Genomic DNA, 20048 nt, shown 5'->3' with positions numbered 1-20048 from the left:
GTTTGGGTCAAAGATGCTTTTTTCCATGGCCATGTATAAAAATTGTTGTAATTTCTACATTTTGTGACTGAAATGCATGCAAATGCCCTTAAAGTTTGTAATGTGCACTTTGGTCACCTCTGAGTTGTTTGATTTGTAATCTTAAGCTGCGGAGCAGAGGGGTAAATCAATGAAAAATATATCTGTGTCCCAAACATTATAAAGGGTACTGTCTATACCTCTGTGTATCAGGTTTGTGTAGTGTGCTGGTACTGAAAAAGTACCAAAAAACCCAATTTTAAAATGGTATGTTTCATGCATTTCGTTAATTTTGGTACCAGAAGTAAATGGTAGTTTTCAGCACAGTTATTTCTCTTTAGTATGACTGAAACTCTAAGGGGAACGGTGTGCTGTTTGATTTTATCAAAGCACCAAAGGGCCCCCACCACTTTTCAAGTATATTTATTTGTAAACAAACCAAAGAGTCGAAAAGGGAGGCTGCCCTTATTAATTTATGGAGTGCGGTACATAAGGGAGGTGTACAATTGTGCAGCAGGGCAGGGAGGCATGCGTGTATGCAGGCTGGAGGAATAGAATAAAAGTAAATAATAGTTTTTAAGCACCTCACTGTCATTTGCAAACACGTTTGGAACTCCAAGGGGTAACTCAATTCAGACCCACGAAAAAACCCCTCTTTTCAAACTTATATTAATGTAAACTTGCTGGATAGTCCAAAGAGGAGGATCTCCTTATTGATATACAGAGTGTGATGTACAATTGAGGCATCTGATTGTGTGGTGGAGGTGTGAGGTGCGTCTGCATGCAGGCTTGCAGAACAAAGCAGCCATGAGACAGAGGGAGTCAGGGGTTAGTCATCCGTTATTTGCTTTGGAATTGTTTTGGTACCAGTATTGACGTCCAGTCGCTGGTGTTGATACCAAAGTCAAAATTTTAATACCGAGCCAACATTACAAACCTGTAAAAGAAATCTGTTACCTTAAGCAGCTCATTTATCAAAGATTGCAAAAATAAAACAATAATATAGTATTATGTAAATTTAAGTTATCAAGAAAGAAAAATAAAGACAATACCGCATTGTCCTTGAGTATTGTTTCCAAATTTCTGGTAAGGCAACTTAATTGTAAAGGCAATTCCATTGAAGGTCACTTCTATATCTGCTTTTGGGATTTCGAGAATGAGGTTCAGACCTGAGCTGTAAACCTTCATTCCATATCTCTTGAATGGCAGCTGCACTTCTTTTCTATCCTCGCCTTTTTCTTTACTAAAAACCTGACAAAAAAGAAATAATTGCAAGAATGTGGGGAAGGTCAAACAATGCAAGTTAACCAGTTTGCTCATAGTAACAGGTCTAATGGGAATGAATATTGGTTGTGTAAGTGGTGAACTCATAGAATTTTTTCAAAGAACATAAGGAAAAGGTTTGATGCAAACAGGCTATCAAGCTCAACCAACTGTAGCTACTCTAATCACAATTTACCATGTTTTATTATTTGTTGTCCAGGAACTTTTCATTTTCTTGATCTCATTGAGATTAAGTTCACATTACAATATCCATCCATCCATCCATTGTCCAACCCGCTGAATCCGAACACAGGGTCACGGGGGTCTGCTGGAGCCAATCCCAGCCAACACAGGGCACAAGGCAGGAATCAATCCCGGGCAGGGTGCCAACCCACCGCAGGACACACACAAACACACCCACACCCACACACCAAGCACACACTAGGGCCAATTTAGAATCGCCAATCCACCTAACCTGCATGTCTTTGGACTGTGGGAGGAAACCGGAGCGCCCGGAGGAAACCCACGCAGACACGGGGAGAACATGCAAACTCCACGCAGGGAGGACCCGGGAAGCGAACCCAGGAACATTACAATATGCAAAACACAATCTATCCATCCATCCATCTATTATCCAACCCGCTATATCCTAACTACAGGGTCACAGGGGTCTGCTGGAGCCAATCCCAGCCAACACAGGGCGCAAGGCAGGAAACAAACCCCAGGCAGGGCGCCAGCCCACCGCAGAAAACACAATCTATTCAAAAATATAATAATTAGAACATTTCTAAAGAAGATGCATTAAATCATAATCAATAAAGCACCACCCAACAACTAAGACGACTGTGCTTACAAACGTTCCAGTTTAAAATATACTGTCTTTGACACTTTGACTTGCACTCTTCTTTGCTTTGTAAAGCACTTTGTGATATTAAGCAGTATGGATGGTGCTATATAAAGCAAAAATGACTGATTGGTCTATCATTACTATTATATATCTGGAGTTAAAGACAGAAAAATAAAATGCTATTTTCCTCCATTTAGATCTTTCACAATGTAGGGAATGCTGTAAGTTACAGCTCTGAGAGCATTAATAGTAACATTAAAATTAAAATGAATAACAGCAGTATAAGCCAAGTAAAGGCAACAATAAATATATATCACATACTTGAGGACACCAATGGAAGCAATGGAAATGTGAAAGACTGAAACCAGGAACCACTTCTTCACACAAATAGTCACAGGAATCTCTGGCAAACTACTAAGTCATATTGTTGAAGCACATACAACTTTTATTAAGTATCTGGATGACATATTGGGACAACTTAGCTATTTGGAAACCCAGGGACCTTGAATGACTGAATGGTCTCCTCTCTTTTGTGAATTTTGTGTATATTCCTATGTTTTGAAACAATCTGAATGAGTTTAACCAGGTGCTACAAGTTGAAAAAGATTGCATACTGCATTGTTCTGAAAATACACAGGATACTCCTTGGTTGAAAGAGCTGAGCTATGAATTGTAAGGTGAAGGAAGTGACAAAAGAAATAGTGATGAAATATAAGGTGCCTCATCCGACTGGACAGAAAACAATACAGGATACACAGAGGGCAGGTTACTGCAGGCCGAAATACCTAAGGAAGTCGCAGTCTATACAGGCATGTTTCACACTTACCTTCAGTTTCACACGCCCGTTTGTTTCCATGTTCTTCAATTCAATGACCAGGCTTTCAAAGGATACAATGATGGAGCGTGGACAAGACACTCGGTCACGAATATCACAATGAACGTTATCAATGTAAATCTTGAAATTGTCATAATTGGAATGAATCTCTTCTACTAGCAGATAGGTACAGTTCCCTTGATGACTATAGTATTGTCCATCAAATGTAATGTAATGTGGGTCTCCAAAGCCAGTGCAGTAACCTGAAAACAGCAGACATTCAATATTATTTAGTTTCATTTAAAAAGATAAAATGAATTATTGATTTTTGTTGTGTAAAACTTTCAACTGCAGAAGAAAAAACTTGCATTGTCAGCTTTGTCTTGAATGTCAGTGGAACTCAGGGCTTTCTTAAACAGCAAGCATGAGGTATGTAGGAGGCATGCTCTGTCATCTGTGCCTTATTCCCATCTGTAGACTAGAGTATTCTAAATATGGAGGATTCTTAGAAATTAATATATGCGTTTATTTCTAGAAGAACTGACAACTGCATGTGCTTTATTCACAGACTGTTCGAATTGTTCTATATGTAGCTGTGAGGTAATTCAAAATGCTGCATCAGGAACACTTACTAGAACTAGAAAGTATAACCACATAACATTAGTTCCTATGTCTTTACAACAGCTTCCAGTTAAGTTTAGGGCTGATTTCAAAATCCTCCTTCTTACATATAAAACTTTAATGGCCAATGTTCTGCTTACCTTATCTTTGATTACAAAGCAGTGCATATGTTACAATTCTCAAGATGATGGTGGCTTGTCTTCTGTAGATTCCAAAGATTAGTAAAAGAAACTTGGGGTGTCAAACATGAGACCAGATTTATTAGATGATTTGTCTCCTTGTATAGGAGATTCCCATTCAATTTTAACTTTTAAATTCAGACCACACATCCACTACTTTAGCCTAGCATATTCTGAATAGAATGGCTGATTAGCTATTCCTATTACACCTCTCTTTAATGGCCATCTGTTGAAAAATATAAGTATTACAATAATTGTGAATTTTTAATGACACCTCTCTATTCTGTTTCTCTTCTTGGCGTTCTGCTTTGAATCTTGCACCCCTTTGAAATCCTTTTTAAAGGTTACTTTAAAACATAAATAATCAATATGTTTGTTACGTGCAGTTTTGCGTTTTTGCCAGCTTAAAATGTAAATCACACATGTGATTTCTCTTATGGTAACATTTGGTAACAATAACTCTGCAATAGGACTGCAGGGATTAATAACAGACCTGCATTTTGACTAAAACACAAACAAAAGCATCAAGAGAAAGGAGCCGATCTCACTTATAAAATCAAATAGAAGCTAAATCTGAAAAACTAGAAAGCTAACGCTGAACACTTAGTCTGTTACTTTTTTTTGTATGGTTTTCCACTCTTTTGTGTTTAGATATAAAGAACCATGCTTATAGAAATACAGATTTTTTTTCCCTTCTCATTTATATCATTGTTTTTATTACAGTGACCTTAGTTTTATAGCTAAAGCCACAAGGAAACAAATCAAAGAGTATTCTGTCACTCTTATGGAAAGACTTACCGAAAGTGACACTAGTAATCAATTAAATAAATAAACACTTCCTAAAAACGAGTGATGTTTGTTTAGAATAGACATACAGGAAAAGATCATATAAACAGAGGACAAGGGAATAGTTAATGATACTCTGTGACTCTACACTCAATGATCTGAAAACTTAGTTTACCTAATTTCTTATTAACATTTTCTGTTTTGACAACTTTAATCAAACTTAAACTTAAGTATTACCACCTTTAAATGGTAGAAGGTTTAACAGATACTCACAATCACAAACCTCTGTTTTGCAGCAGAATTTTTCATCCATTACAGTGTTAGAAGGCCTTCCACTTGCACAAGTGAATTTCTCAGGTGGGGTACAATTATAAGGAATATACTGAAGGGTGTTGTTTTCAAGACACATTACCATGGTGCAGTTACAGATCTCAATAATCTCTCCAGGCTAGTATTTGGAAGAAAAAACAAAATCTTAGTGAGAAAAGAATGTATTGAAAATTAAGAAAATTGCATTTTAAAAAGCACCAAAAGACGTGTAAAACATTATTGTCATGAACGTCAGACCATACGAAGGGTATTTAAGAACTGCTTTCTATCTAGCTCAGTTTTCTGTAATTTACAAAAAACAATTGGGTGTATTTTTTGTCTTGAGTTTTGATTTTTGAAACTGTGTGTTTATGCTTAAGTACTGTTAATTATGCTTCACCAGAACAATTAGAAGCTGTCAATTGCAAAATATTTATAGTAGTTTACTACTGTTATATCCTTAATAACTAAATTGTCAGCATGAATATGAAAAGTATTTGGTGCTTTATTGTGTGAATGTACTTTGTTTAAAATTTGTGTCTCACTGCTGCACTTCATTATGATAAAAATAAAGATACATTAATGTTTTTGAAATTATGCAGTAAGATTAGCTATAATTGTCTACATCTATTTAATATTTTACCTTTGGGTGCTAAATCCATTAAATAATTTACCATTAATTGAAAAAACATGAGCACACAGTCTAGAGCATGGCTTCTGGACTTCAGTGCCTACAGTTGTTTACAGTGACCAGCATTTTAACTAGATACTGTATGTAAGTGAGGCTCTTTGTATGTCTATAATTCTACAGCTCCTTTATTTAGACACACACAAATTGGAAAAATATTCAGTCTAAAATTGTTAACATTGGGGCAGATATATAATCATGCACTGTAATATTAGGAAATTGTGCTGTAGACAATGCATAATAGAAAGTAAAGGTGTCCCCAGACTTAATGTTAGTACACTTCTAAAACATGCTAAAAGTGATGCAATCAAGCAAACATGAATAACTAATGTCACAGAATTACATAAATATTTTAAGCACAATATTGTTTATTCTATCATAGCATAAGGGACTAAAGATAAGATTATTAAATACCAGGAGGTAATGTAATCACCTGTAATATTTAAAAATCCAACTGAAATTACTATATCTAGCCATAAAAAATTGTAGGCAAAGACAAAAGTTTAATTTACTCACTGGACAAAATTCTGGTGTTGTCATAATTGGTGTTGTGGTAGTAGTTGGTGTTGTAGTTGTTTCTGTGGTTGTGGTGGTGGTCGGTGTTGTGGTAGATTCTGTAGTTGTTGTTGTGGTGGTGGTTGGTGTTGTTGTGCTTTCTGTGGTTGTGGTTGGAGTTGTTGTAGATTCTGTTGTTGTGGTGGTGGTGGTTGGACTTGTTGTAGATTCTGTTGTTGTCGTGGTGGTGGTTGGAGTTGTTGTAGATTCTGTTGTTGTGGTGGTGGTTGGAGTTGTTGTAGATTCTGTTGTTGTGGTGGTGGTGGTGGTTGGAGTTGTTGTAGATTCTGTTGTTGTGGTGGTGGTGGTGGTTGGACTTGTTGTAGATTCTGTTGTTGTCGTGGTGGTGGTTGGAGTTGTTGTAGATTCTGTTGTTGTGGTGGTGGTGGTTGGAGTTGTTGTAGATTCTGTTGTTGTCGTGGTGGTTGGAGTTGTTGTACTTTCTGTGGTTGTGGTTGGAGTTGTTGTAGATTCTGTTGTTGTAGTGGTGGTTGGAGTTGTTGTAGATTCTGTTGTTGTGGTGGTGGTGGTGGTGGTGGTTGGAGTTGTTGTAGATTCTGTTGTGGTGGTGGTGGTGGTGGTTGGAGTTGTTGTAGATTCTGTTGTGGTGGTGGTTGGAGTTGTTGTAGATTCTGTTGTTGTGGTGGTGGTGGTTGGAGTTGTTGTAGATTCTGTTGTTGTGGTGGTGGTGGTTGGAGTTGTTGTAGATTCTGTTGTTGTGGTGGTGGTTGAAGTTGTTGTACTTTCTGTGGTTGTGGTTGGAGTTGTTGTAGATTCTGTTGTTGTGGTGGTGGTTGGAGTTGTTGTTGATTCTGTTGTGGTGGTGGTTGGAGTTGTTGTTGATTCTGTTGTTGTGGTTGGAGATGTTGTGGATTCTGTTGTTGTTGTGGTGGTGGTTGGAGTTGTTGTGGATTCTGTTGTTGTTGTGGTGGTGGTTGGAGTTGTTGTACTTTCTGTTGTTGTCGTGGTGGTGGTTGGAGTTGTTGTACTTTCTGTGGTTGTGGTTGGAGTTGTTGTACTTTCTGTGGTTGTGGTGGTGGTAGTTGGAGTTGTAGTAGTAGTTGTTGTGGTAGTTACTGTGGTGGTTGTGAAACATGGAGTGCAGCACCATACTCGTATTTCATAGTTATAACATTTTGGTGGGAACTTTGTCTGATTTTTATGGTAGCATGTCAGTCCTTTATTGTCACATGTGACTGTTTGGCCCAGATCCTCTAGGCTTATGTCAGGGAAGGGGACAGATCTGCATTCCACCTTCTCAATTTTTTCACATTTCAGATCTTTAATATTTTCTACTAATTCGTATTCTCCTGTATTATTTGGGTAGTGCTCATCAAACCATTCTGTCCAACCACAATTTGGGATGCAAGCTGTAAAACAGACAAACAGAAATCAGAGTTACATTTTTGTACTTTTTAAGATATAACATTGTTTAACATCAACAAAGATGTTTCCACCTGATACATCTCAATACACCATCTACTATATCTCAAAAATTTAAATATGAAGCCACCAAAGCTATTTTTTCATGTCTAAGAAAATAATTAAAAACAAGAGGTGAAGTGGCATGGAAAATAAGTGCATGCATGGGTGACTATGCCATGCAATGGACTGGCATCTCTTCAAGGTTTGTTCTTAGCTTGTACACAGTAGTGTCTAGATAATAACTCTGATATGGAAACAAATGTGAGCTTATAAAAATCAATCAGCTTCAGTTGAGAGAAAACTGTCTAATATTCCAGTATGCATAAATTCTGTAGAATACAAAATGTGTTTCTGGTTGTCATATGTAATCAGCTATCTGCTACTACTTGATTGTGGAATTGTCATTGGTCACAGTAGGGGGGGAATTGCTTAAATAGGTATTAGCAGTTTAATGCTTGGCTTGTTCAATGAAAGTATGGAAATGGCAATAGACAGATTGTTTAAGTTTCCAGGAGATTGTAGCTGTAATCTGCTATTATTCATATTCTTGTCATTGAATATAAAACATTTTTAAGACCTCGGCTGCTGCAACAGAGTTAGTATCCTTGTACTGTATACTTGTACTTTTCTGTATTTAAAATGAGATACTGTACATGACATTGGTCAGTTTGTTTTCCAACAGCTCAAGCGCTTCTGTTATAATTTTTAGACTGCAAATCAACATTTTGATAATAAGAACTATTGTGTAAAAGCTTGTAGCATCTGATAAAGTTTCCAGAGTTGCATTGTAAAAGGGCTTCAGCATTATAACAGTTTCTTCAGTAAGTTCCCACTCCACAGATTTCATTTGAATTAAATCCTCCCTGTTCATTATTATTCATATTACTATATACTATTGTGCATATTTTACATGAGTTTATTTTAATCTTCAACATTCAATTGACAAATTCCCATTTTAGGTACAATATTTCACTTAAAAATGCTACAGTAGCACACTTTTTCGCAATGCCTTTTTAAAAAGTCAGAGTAATTTTCTCCAAATTCATAGTTATTGCAGCCCATCAGAAATAGAGCATAGAACACAATAGCGCGAGCGTTTTCATTAAGGCTGTTTTTTGTGAAGTAGCTCATCATCAAGTAATTTACATTGCTTATAAAATAGACAAAAGGGAGCTTTGCATAGCTTGGTACACTGATACTGCCTTGGCAGGACGTCACTAAATGAAGTTGGCAAACTAAACTAAGTGATAACTTGTGCAGCTTGTCAGTTACTGTACATACAGTATACAGTGTAGGGTCAGTATGGCTCTAATAGTATATGAAGACAGACATGTACTTAAAACACCTGATTGCCAGTACAATGTGCAATGTAAGAAGGAAACGAGAAAGAGGAAACAAATAAAAGTATGTTTAAAAAGCTGAGAGATGAAGTTAAGGGGACAGAGGCACTGCAAATGCCCAGTGCATAAAGAGACAAAGTGCTGTTAAAAAGTAATTTAAAAAACAAAATGTGGACTCATATATGTATGTATGTATGTACTGCTGATGCACATTATCAGCATTTAAAGTACAACCCTCTGCATCACATTGCTGGAAAAGCTTTAAAATTCTCCAGTTACTAAAAAAGAAAAAAAATTGTAGAGAAGTGCAAACCAAATGGAAAGGAATGAAATAGCACAAGCAGTTAGTTTATGTTTCGGCTACAGCAATATCAGCTTCTCGCTATGTTCAGTACTGTACTCATTTCACAAGATGATAAAGAGCTTCACAAGAAATTTATTGGAAGAGTCTGTGTCTCAGACAAAGCTGAGGGAATGTCTTCATAACTAAGTTAACTAAAATATTGCAGTTTAAGAAAATGCTTTGTTGGGCTTAAATGGAAACAACAAATATTTGGTGCTTTATGTTGAAATAAAATTTTAAAAATCATCAAGGTTATTGTTTCTGCTTGAATAGCACCAACTTGAAAAATACAAAACTTGTCCTTTAGAATACTGATTACTGGTTTATCTGACCTACGGCCAATGGCAATTACAACTGCTACAAAATGTAAAATGAATGTCTAATAATGCTATGAGTTTAAATACTTGGGATCAACAGCACAGAGTAATGGGGATTGTGGAAGAGAGGTAAAAAAGAGAGTGCAGGCAGGGTGGAATGGGTGGAGAAGAGTGTCAGGAGTATTTTGTGACAGACGGATTTCAGCAAGAGTGAAAGGGAAGGTCTACAGGATGGTAGTGAGACCAGCTATGTTATATGGGTTGGATACGGTGGTACTGACCAGAAAGCAGGAGACAGAGCTACGAAGTAGCAGAGTTATTAAAGATGCACTGGGTGTGATGAGGATGGATAGGATTATAAATGAGTACATTAGAGGGTCAGCTCAAGTTGGACGGTTGGGAGACAAAGTCAGAGAGGCGAGATTGCGTTGGTTTGGACATGTGCAGAGGAGAGATGCTGAGTATATTGGGAGAAGGATGCTAAGGATAGAGCTGCCAGGCAATAGAAAAAGAGGAAGGCCTAAGAGAAGGTTTATGGATGTGGTGAGAGAGGACATGCAGGTGATGGGTGTAACAGAACAGAGGACAGAAAGCTATGGAAAGAGATGATCCGCTGTGGCGACCCCTAACGGGAGTACCCAAAAGAAGAAGAAGAATTAAAAATATTTGATTGAAGTCTACTTACTTGTAGTGGTGGTTGGAGTTGTTGTACTTTCTGTGGTTGTGGTGGTGGTTGTTGGAGTTGTTGTACTTTCTGTGGTGGTGGTTGTTGTTGTTGTTGTGGTGGTAGTTGGAGTTGTTGTAGATTCTGTTGTTGTGGTGGTGGTGGTTGGAGTTGTTGTACTTTCTGTGGTGGTGGTTGGAGTTGTTGTGGATTCTGTGGTTGTGGTTGGAGTTGTTGTAGATTCTGTTGTTGTGGTGGTTGGAGTTGTTGTGGATTCTGTTGTTGTGGTTGGAGTTGTGGTGGATTCTGTGGTTGTGGTGGTGGTTGGAGTTGTTGTAGATTCTGTTGTTGTAGTTGGAGTTGTGGTAGATTCTGTTGTGGTGGTGGTGGTTGGAGTTGTTGTAGATTCTGTTGTTGTGGTTGTGGTTGGAGTTGTTGTAGATTCTGTTGTTGTGGTGGTTGGAGTTGTTGTGGATTCTGTTGTTGTGGTTGGAGTTGTGGTGGATTCTGTGGTTGTGGTGGTGGTTGGAGTTGTTGTAGATTCTGTTGTTGTAGTTGGAGTTGTTGTAGATTCTGTTGTGGTGGTGGTGGTTGGAGTTGTTGTAGATTCTGTTGTTGTGGTTGGAGTTGTTGTAGATTCTGTTGTTGTAGTTGTTGTTGTGGTGGTGCTGGTTGGAGTTGTTGTACTTTCTGTGGTGGTGGTTGGAGTTGTTGTCGATTCTGTTGTTGTTGTGGTGGTGGTTGGAGTTGTTGTAGATTCTGTTGTTGTTGTGGTGGTGGTGGTTGGAGTTGTTGTAGATTCTGTTGTGGTGGTGGTGGTCGGAGTTGTTGTAGATTCTGTTGTGGTGGTGGTTGGAGTTGTTATATGTTCTGTTATGATGGTGGTTGGAGTTGTTGTAGATTCTGTTGTGGTAGTGGTTGGAGTTGTTGTAGGTTCTATTATGATGGTGGTTGGAGATTCTGTTGTTGTGGTGGTGGTTGGAGTTGTGGTACTTTCTGTGCTTGTGGGAGTGTTTGGCGTTGTTTCACATGGAGTGCAGCACCATACTCGTATTTCATAGTTATAACATTTTGGTGGGAACTTTGTCTGATTTTTATGGTAGCATGTCAGTCCTTTATTGTCACATGTGACTGTTTGGCCCAGATCCTCTAGGCTTATTTCAGGAAAGGGGACAGATCTGCATTCCACCTTCTCAATTTTTTCACATTTCAGATCTTTAATATTTTCTACTAATTCGTATTCTCCTGTATTATCTGGGTAGTGCTCATCAAACCATTCTGTCCAACTACAATTTGGGATGCAAGCTGTAAAACAGACAAACAGAAATCAGAGTTACATTTTTGTACTTTTTAAGATATAACATTGTTTAACATCATCAAAGATGTTTCTACCTGATACATCTCAATACACCATCTACTATATCTCAAAAATTTAAATATGAAGCCACCAAAGCTATTTTTTCATGTCTAAGAAAATAACCATTCTGTCCAGCTACATTCTTGGTCGATGCAGGCTGTAAAACAGACAAACAGAAATCAGAAAAGGCAAAGTAGGAGTCATCAAAGCATTTTTTTTTCACTTTGTAAAAAAATGTGTGGAAACATTAAAAAAAACAACTTGGTTATATGAAATAGATAAAAATTAAAATTTTAAGAGTATCTTTAGGCACAATAAAAACGTTTGTAGAACTGACCCTTGGTTTAAAAGTTAGCCCTGAAAGTCAAACTGTAAAACTGACTAAACACTAAACATAATATATTCACATCATGACTTAGAAAGTAATTAAAACCAAGAGCTGACATGGTACTGAATGGACATTGGTGAAAATTAAGATGTACTGTACGTGAATTTGTGCAATCTGAAATTAAGCCCTTTTCAAAAAGTATTACCTCTAAATTGGGCTGATAGATATTAAAAAGCTTCGTAAGGAATTTATTGGAAGTGTCTGTATCTCAAGCAAACTTGAGGATATGTACAAGCCTTCCATAGTTACATTAATTTAAATATTGCAGTTTAAGAAAATGTTTGCTTTCTTAGACTCCTATTAAGATGGATGTTAAAAGGCTTGACAAGAAATTTCTAAGAAGAATCTGTGTATTTCACAATTGTGAGGGTGTGTGAAACCCATTGTACTAACAATTAAGCTGATTTAAATTCTATGGTTTAAGAAAATGCTGTCTTGGACTCTGAAAAAAAGACAATTCAACTGATGTGTAATTATAAATTAAAAATGTAATGTTCCTGTTTGCACTTTCATGAATTTAGGAGCTTTGCTTTCCTTTGGGGCAAACAGACTAATTACAGGTTTCATTGATCTACAGCCACAGGCACTTAACCTATGCAAATGTGGAAAATATAAAATTAATAGCTAATGATGACATCATTTGTAATAAGTTTCAAAACACTAAACTTTGCTTCAAACACTGTCACTGGAACTTTACTGGGAGATGTGATGAGTAAATGAAAAACTTGAATGAAAGAATGAAGCAAAGAACTTTGTAGCATGTTCATATTTTTGAAATAATTATTATTCTACCAGTATATAGAAATTAAGACCTGATGCATTAAATATATTTCATTAAATTCCACTTACTTGTTGGTCCTGAAGGTGTAGGTGTTGTAGTGGTTGGGATTGTAGTAGTGGTGGTGGTTGTTGTTGTTGTTGTTGTTGTTGTAGTGGTGGTAGTTGTTGATGTTGTTGTGGTTGTACATGCTTCAAAGAAAGAAAGGAAAAACATCAATAATTGCAAGCTATGCTCAGTAATTAATACCACTTTGTTACTTTTCTATCTTAGTCTCTTTTGTTCTAAGCATCGAACCATCTTTACTTTTGTTAATGCAGTAATAATAGCTACACACATAGACTTCTATGTAGAAGTTAATACTTGTACAGTATCATTTCACGTCTACAGTTTTGATGATGTTGTTTTAATAATTACTGTATGAAAATTACCCAATTGAATTTTTGATAAACTAAAAAATCTGATAGTCCTATTGGTTAATTTCAAATGAATTTTATGGTTGTAGAGTCCTGGCATTGGATGGTGTGACAGGAACAAGCAAGTAAACAACACGAGGACTGGCACTACAAAAGAAAATCTTTGGTTCAGCAAACTCAACACAGAGGCAATTGTACAACAGCAAACATATCAAGACGTCCATGAAAGAAAATCTAACGTTCCTTGTGTCACATAAACCACATGTCAAGTCATTCAGTCGTATGCTCACAATATCCCAAACACATTTATCTTTAAATGTATCACTATATTTTGCACAGATATGTTTGCATGGTTACATATATGGTTAATTATGGGTGGCACGGTGGTGCAGTGGTAGCGCTGCTGCCTCGCAGTTAGGAGACCCGGGTTCGCTTCCCGGGTCCTCCCTGCGTGGACCTTGCATGTTCTCCCCGTGTCTGTGTGGGTTTCTTCCGGGTGCTCCGGTTTCCTCCCACAGTCCAAAAACATGCAGGTTAGGTGCATTGGCAATTCTAAATTGTGCTTGGTGTGTGTCTGTGCCCTGCGGTGGACTGGCGCCCTACCCAGGGTTTGTTTCCTGCCTTGCGCCTTGTGTTGGGTGGGATTGGCTCCAGCAGACCCCTGTGACCCTGTAGTTAGGATATAGTGGGTTGGATAATGGATGGATATATGGTTAATTTTTTTTCTGTTACTATTTATATTTGTAAATTTGCTTGCTCTGAGAAGTACAGCATATAAGACGAAAATTAATTTAATTATATAAGCTCAATGTAACATGATAATAAATTGACCTGTAGGTATATGTAACGCTGTACTTTGCAGTCTGAGAAATTTGTTAGCATAATTTAATGGTTGCATAATTTTTTCATTAATTACAACTTTTGTTAATTTCCAGCAATTCACCCACAGTATACATAATCTTCCTCTAAAATAAATAAAAAATAATACTTACTTTCATCTCTGATGCACTTTTTACCCTCATATGATGTGCAAATACTAGAAAAGAAACAGATTTATGTGTCAGCAGGATTCCAGTAATAGTGAACGCAACAGAGTACACTAGCAAAATGTTTCTTATTCAGAGAAAAAGGGAAGCGTTCTCACAAAGGAGAAATGGATTCCTAATAAATTATCTGACTTTAAAAACTGTTAATGAAGTTGAGTTTAATTGGGGATGGTTTCATGGAGTAAGATATTTAAATTGCTTTGATAGCGTTACATTATGTGGATGTAGGATTATAGGAAGAAGATTTCTAAGGAGGTGTTAAGATGTTCAGCACATTTTCATCTCTATATATTCTGTTTTGGTACCAAAAATAGGAACTTTACTTTTATTTTTGAACTTTTAAGCTGAAAAGTCACTACAATGTATCGATCATTTAATTGGCTATAATTTCTGTTGCCATATAATGTAGATTACACATTAAAAGTAGAATTTATGTTCATAAAAAGTTCAACACAACATTCTTAAACCCCCTTAATTTAATACAAGGTTACAGGGGACCACAACCTATCCCACTAGCTTGAGTACAAAGCTTTGAACCTGTTCTGGACAGAATACCAGTCTATGACAGGCCCATAGACTTACAGACCCACCAGGTTTAGACTTACTTTTGGGTTTGTCCAGAACTGAGTGTGACAGAAAATACCAGAGCCTAATATGTACTATAATCCATGTGTTTTAGATGAAGTTAAAGATGTTTGACAAGTGAGAGTAACTCAACAGCATTTAATAGTCAACTCTACTGGCTTAGAGTTTAAATTAATGTACGTTATTTCTAATGGAAAAGTTACCCAATAAAAATTGTCATGAAGCTCTGAACACAAAGATTGTTAGAAAGACGGGGACTACACCGCTAGAGCTAGAGTTCAAATTGGTTTTCTCACCATTCCACACATGGTTCATCAGTGGGAACTTTGTCACCAGGGTTATAGTGGTTGCCGTTGATTTCACAACCACACTTCTCTTCAGCTACGCAGGTATTATTTTTCTCATGGAAGATTGGTCTATCTGGAGGACACTGAGGGAAGCATCCTGGAGCAAAGACAAGAGAATAACAATAACTTGCAAATTATATAATATCCCTTTTTCAAAATCTTTTTTAGGAATCTAGGAATCTTAACAGATGTTAAATTAACTCAAATACCCTATTTATCACACATTTTGGTGTGTTTCTGACCGAATTAACATAATATTCAAATTACATATTTCACTAAAGAACAACAATGTTGCTCTTTCATCAATGGCCAAAATTTTTTATATTAATGATATTGTAATCCCAAGTTATGCACTAACCATAGGTTCCTACTTAACTACAAATTTTTTGGTTATTTCTCTTACTTTCGTGCCAATTGGTCCTGTACATGACCTGTAAATTTCCAAGTTATTTTACAATTGGTGGAACTTATAAAGTTATTCATCAGTCAGGTAGCCTATTAAATCTAGCAAACAACAATGCACAATAAAAAAGAATGATATGTTTGATCATACACTTTGTTAGCTCAAGCATGAAATGTCAAGTAGCATAAATAATGTAGTACCTTCCAAATGTGGGAATGTAGAATTGCAGATGCCATGTGGATTTTCACAGGTTTTATAGCAGCCAGTATGGCACGGACTATAGTGCCACTCGCAAGCATTTGTGTGATTTTGACTTTCACAGCAGACAGCTGAAATAAAAAAGATCCATAGGAAATCAAAAGATATTAAAATAAAAATGTTTGCATTTTTTTATTCTTGTACAATTTAACAAAGAAAGCATGCATGAAAAAGGTTAGTTACATTATATTTCATGTTCAATGTGTATGTGTTTCATTCATTAACTTGGAAGAACACACTCAGTGACTGAATTAAGGATTATCAATCTGGGTTAATATAAGAAATAATTTGAGTCTGAACTGTTTAATGCAATAGAAAGAGAGAGATAGAGGACTTCTAAAGTATAATGTTAGAAGTCACTTACGGCAGAGGTCTTCATTTCTCCAGTTTATGCACACGTTAACATGATTGCAGGCTGCAGCATAAGCAGCAATGGCTGTGCAGAGGCACTCACAGTCTCCTCCAGCATCACAGGCGCAGGAATCATGAACACACGCCTCATAGTAAGGAAGAGGGTTCACCTATGGAAGATGAGAAATGACTGTTAGTGATGGGCTTTGGATGATTGAGAAGACCATGACTTCAAACTGTCATGTAAAAGAAAAAAAATGCAATTAAATACTAATGACTCAGGGCCTTGGAAAGAAAACGTCATTCGTCTGTTTACTTCAAATAATTAACAGATCTTTTCCCTGTGTTTCATTTATCCTTGTAAAATCATTAATTAAAGTATCTGATCTTTTCTTTGATGAGCTCCAAATGCAATAAAACATAGTGCATTGAAGCAAGTCAGAAAATGCATGAAAGGTGTTCCCATTGGATGGAAAGAATTATGCATTCTAGCAAATACGAAAAGTAAAAGGAGCAAATGTAGGCATACAGATGAACTTAGACAGCAGGAGAAACTGTGAACAAAAGAAAAACCTAGCTCATAAGGAGAAAGCTATAAATATATGGGAAAAATAAAACTTTTTATCCCACCAAACAACCTGTTCTCTTAAAGTACTTATCCAGTATTATATTATTAAGAGGAGGCAAATCAATTTATAACTTTGTTCAATGTAACCTTCAATGTTTCTTGCAATGTTATTTATGTTATGGAGAGTAGGGCACCCCATGCCTTCTTCTATAATATAAAAGGGAATTAATCAATATTCCTCTGTGTTCAGAAAACAATACATAGTAAAAGCTTTGATGGTCAGCACCTTTGAAATATGTCAGATATGACAGTATTAATATTTTGGATGAGTTAAGAAAACTGTGTTTATGTGCTGAGATGTACAGTATGCTTACTCTAACAGTAATGGACAGGAAGTATGAAAACAGTACAGCTCAACTACAGAACCACAACTCTTTACATGCTTATACCTGTATTTATACCATTGGCCCACCTGGGTAACTGATATACTGGCAAAGACAATGTCTATATGATGTGCTCCATGAAACTCAAAACCCACCCAGACATCTACTTGAAAATCTGGCCACAAGACTGCAGATATGGTTTAGTAACAAAAAGCAACCTACGGTAGTTGCAACTCAATCAGCAGGCTTCATGGCCTGCTTAGGTCAATAATGAAACAGTCTAAAAAAGATACCAAAATTGAGTGAAGAGGGGAATCGTGCAAACCCCTGGCCGTAAATAACAAAACAATACTCCTTAAATTTTAAAGGTGCCATGAACACGCTTTTTTTTTTTTTTTTTAAAAGGCCAAAAAGAGAGAAAACTAAATTAAAAAGGATAAGCCTAAAAGGCAAACCCAAACAAATAAAATGAATGGCATAATCTAGAGATGTAAATCCTGAAAACAAAGAAAGAATCCAAAAATCATAAAATCAACAAGAGAACACACCAAGAATTGAAGAATCCATAAATCAAAATTCAACAGAATGAATGAGCAGATGTTCTCCCTAACAACACAGTAGCCATTTTCTGGTCTGCAGACCTCTTAAATAGCACTAGGGTTGATCTCTTAGCCCTTACATCAAGTGGCCCTGCCCCCTTAGGCTTAATATGCAGTGAATAAAGTTTATTACATAAGGTACAAATAGATATATTATTAACATAATACAAAAATATGAAATATTCGATACACAAAACAGAACAAAGCATGCATGACACAATTTAACTCAAAACAAGACAAAATGAATAAATAAAAAGCAAAGACAAATAAGCCAATGATAAGAATCTGGTTATTTTCTTACATAATATTGCTTTATTACCATTGTCAACATGGGCCTAAACTTGGGTTTCCCATTCCTCGCATACTTTCCAGAGTACCAGCAGAGTTTCCACAATCTGACTCTTTGAGTATTATGGTTATGTTTGATAATGAGATCATACACCACAATGAAATTAGGGAATAGATGATCACAATATAGTAAAATTTGCATGAAGAAGCAAAATAATTTCTATTTTTCCAATGCTCATAGTGCTTATCATTTGAGACATACACTTACCATGCAGTGACAAGCCTTGAACACATCACCCAAAAGGATTTTACATTGCATTTGTGCCCAGTTCTTTCGGTGAGGAGAGATGGAACAGGGGTCTACGTCAACATCAACATTAGGACAGGAACTGGAAACCTTCCAGCTGTTCCCAAATTCCATTGGGCTCACCACAATGACCTGATTTCTAGTGGTAAAGTCATTTTTCGTGTTGTCATCAAAGTTTCCACATAAACCACAGACTTGTCCCTGCAAATAAGATTGAAAAAGAAATATTCTGAATCAACAATTTTAATCCTCAAGTGGAAAAGAAACACAGTTACATTAGATGTGCACTCTTTAGTGGCTGTGGAGGTTAGCTCCAGGAGACTATGTTCAAATCCCAATCCATATAGTGTGTATGTGGCATTTAAATTTGAGTTTTCTCTAGTATTCGAGTTTACTCCCGCATTCCAAAAATGAGCAGTCAATTGGACTTTATGTATTTGTATTGAATAGTGTGAAAAAAGTGTACATATAACTTATGCACACCAAAAGCAATCTTCCTTGACCAACATAGTTCTGCGACTTGCTAAAACTATATTCCTCACGAGCTGGAAGTAAATAGTAGTTATTTTTAAACAGCAAAGGGTCAATAAAAACATCAAATCACTCTTCACCAAAACCACCTTATTGTCTTGAAATTTTTTTCTGGGTCATCATGTTGTCAAGAAAGAAAAATGGATCCACTTGTTTATATGGAGAACAGCTTTCTGATCCTGCAGTACAGAACTTTCGGAGAGTATAGTGTCCTTCCCTTTCCTTGTTTTAAAGTTTCTACAGTAGTGTTAGACAAATAAAGTTGTACCCTTTTGGATTGTACTCAGAATATACAAACATCCAGCATGTTTCTAAGGATTACTAAAAATGTATGTTTTTATTAAAATTCTCAAAGTAAAGTCCAAGTGGTTTATTTTGTATGAATTATGAAAAGGATTAAAATGCTAATTTAAGTATATTCAAAAAAGACAAGTGATGATCTTTAAAAGATTAAATCTAAGTTCACATATTTAACTAATGAAGTCATCAACAATGAAGCAGATGTGTAAGAATCAGTCTTAACTTTATGCAGCTGTCACACACATGCACTTGGGAGACAACTTCAGGACACATCCACTGGTAATTCTATTTCAAGCCACCGACTGTCACTGTATCTAACTGTATCTAAGATTGACGCACAAAAGACCTATGATTTCACTTCTGTTTCTGACCTCCTGGACCTGCCCCTTCCATTTGCTTAGCCCTAAAACCTGCTCTACTGCCATCTGGAGGCAGTCGGTCGAAGACTCACATCTGAAACATAAAAGCATAAATGTGTGCCAATCACCCCCAACTCCTTACAATCTCTCATGTTGTCTTATTTCTATACAGCATATCACTGAAACCCCTGGGCTTGAAAAATAGAATTATCACACATTTAATAGGATGTTAGGTAAAGGTAGCCTTACCTTGTAATCTGGGGCTAGAGTGATGTAAACAGTGGTCCGTCGGTCCCATAAAAGAGTAAGTCCAATGTCAGTTTCAACAGCATAGTATATGCCAATCCTGTGGACCTTATAGGTTACTTTTTGTTCTTTTTTAAGTGGCTGGAGCTGAACTTTTCCATCGCCCAGTTTAAGTTCAGTTTCCTACAGTGGCAAGAAAAAGACATGAGTAAAAATATTGCATCTTTCAGACTTATGTCTGAAAATGTTTCATATGTTTTAGATCCACAAAACAATATTTCAGTCATTTCCACAGCATTACAAATAATTTTCAAGTGTTTTATACTCAGACTCTATCACAAATTCTGATGTATTTTTCTGCAGTATGTT

At 36.6% G+C, this 20048-nt stretch overlaps 1 protein-coding gene across 1 annotated transcript in view; it reads right to left on the bottom strand.

Moving 5' to 3' along the window:
* Window positions 1-20048, bottom strand: part of LOC114645306 (mucin-2-like) — a 69958-nt gene that overhangs the window by 18386 nt on the left and 31524 nt on the right. Inside the window, exons 22-34 of the mRNA XM_051922499.1 lie at window positions 19683-19862; window positions 18205-18444; window positions 16112-16268; window positions 15690-15818; window positions 15036-15183; window positions 14101-14144; window positions 10366-11474; window positions 7031-7115; window positions 6824-6955; window positions 6042-6589; window positions 4802-4976; window positions 2951-3205; window positions 1071-1250 (exon numbers count right to left, since the gene is read on the bottom strand). Coding sequence (XP_051778459.1) covers window positions 1071-1250; window positions 2951-3205; window positions 4802-4976; window positions 6042-6589; window positions 6824-6955; window positions 7031-7115; window positions 10366-11474; window positions 14101-14144; window positions 15036-15183; window positions 15690-15818; window positions 16112-16268; window positions 18205-18444; window positions 19683-19862 — 3382 coding nt within the window. The remainder of the gene's footprint in view (window positions 1-1070; window positions 1251-2950; window positions 3206-4801; window positions 4977-6041; window positions 6590-6823; window positions 6956-7030; window positions 7116-10365; window positions 11475-14100; window positions 14145-15035; window positions 15184-15689; window positions 15819-16111; window positions 16269-18204; window positions 18445-19682; window positions 19863-20048) is intronic.

The sequence above is a fragment of the Erpetoichthys calabaricus genome, chromosome 2 (genome assembly GCF_900747795.2).
Source record: "Erpetoichthys calabaricus chromosome 2, fErpCal1.3, whole genome shotgun sequence".
NCBI lineage: Eukaryota > Metazoa > Chordata > Cladistia > Polypteriformes > Polypteridae > Erpetoichthys > Erpetoichthys calabaricus.
This window is presented reverse-complemented; position numbering and strand designations above follow the sequence as displayed.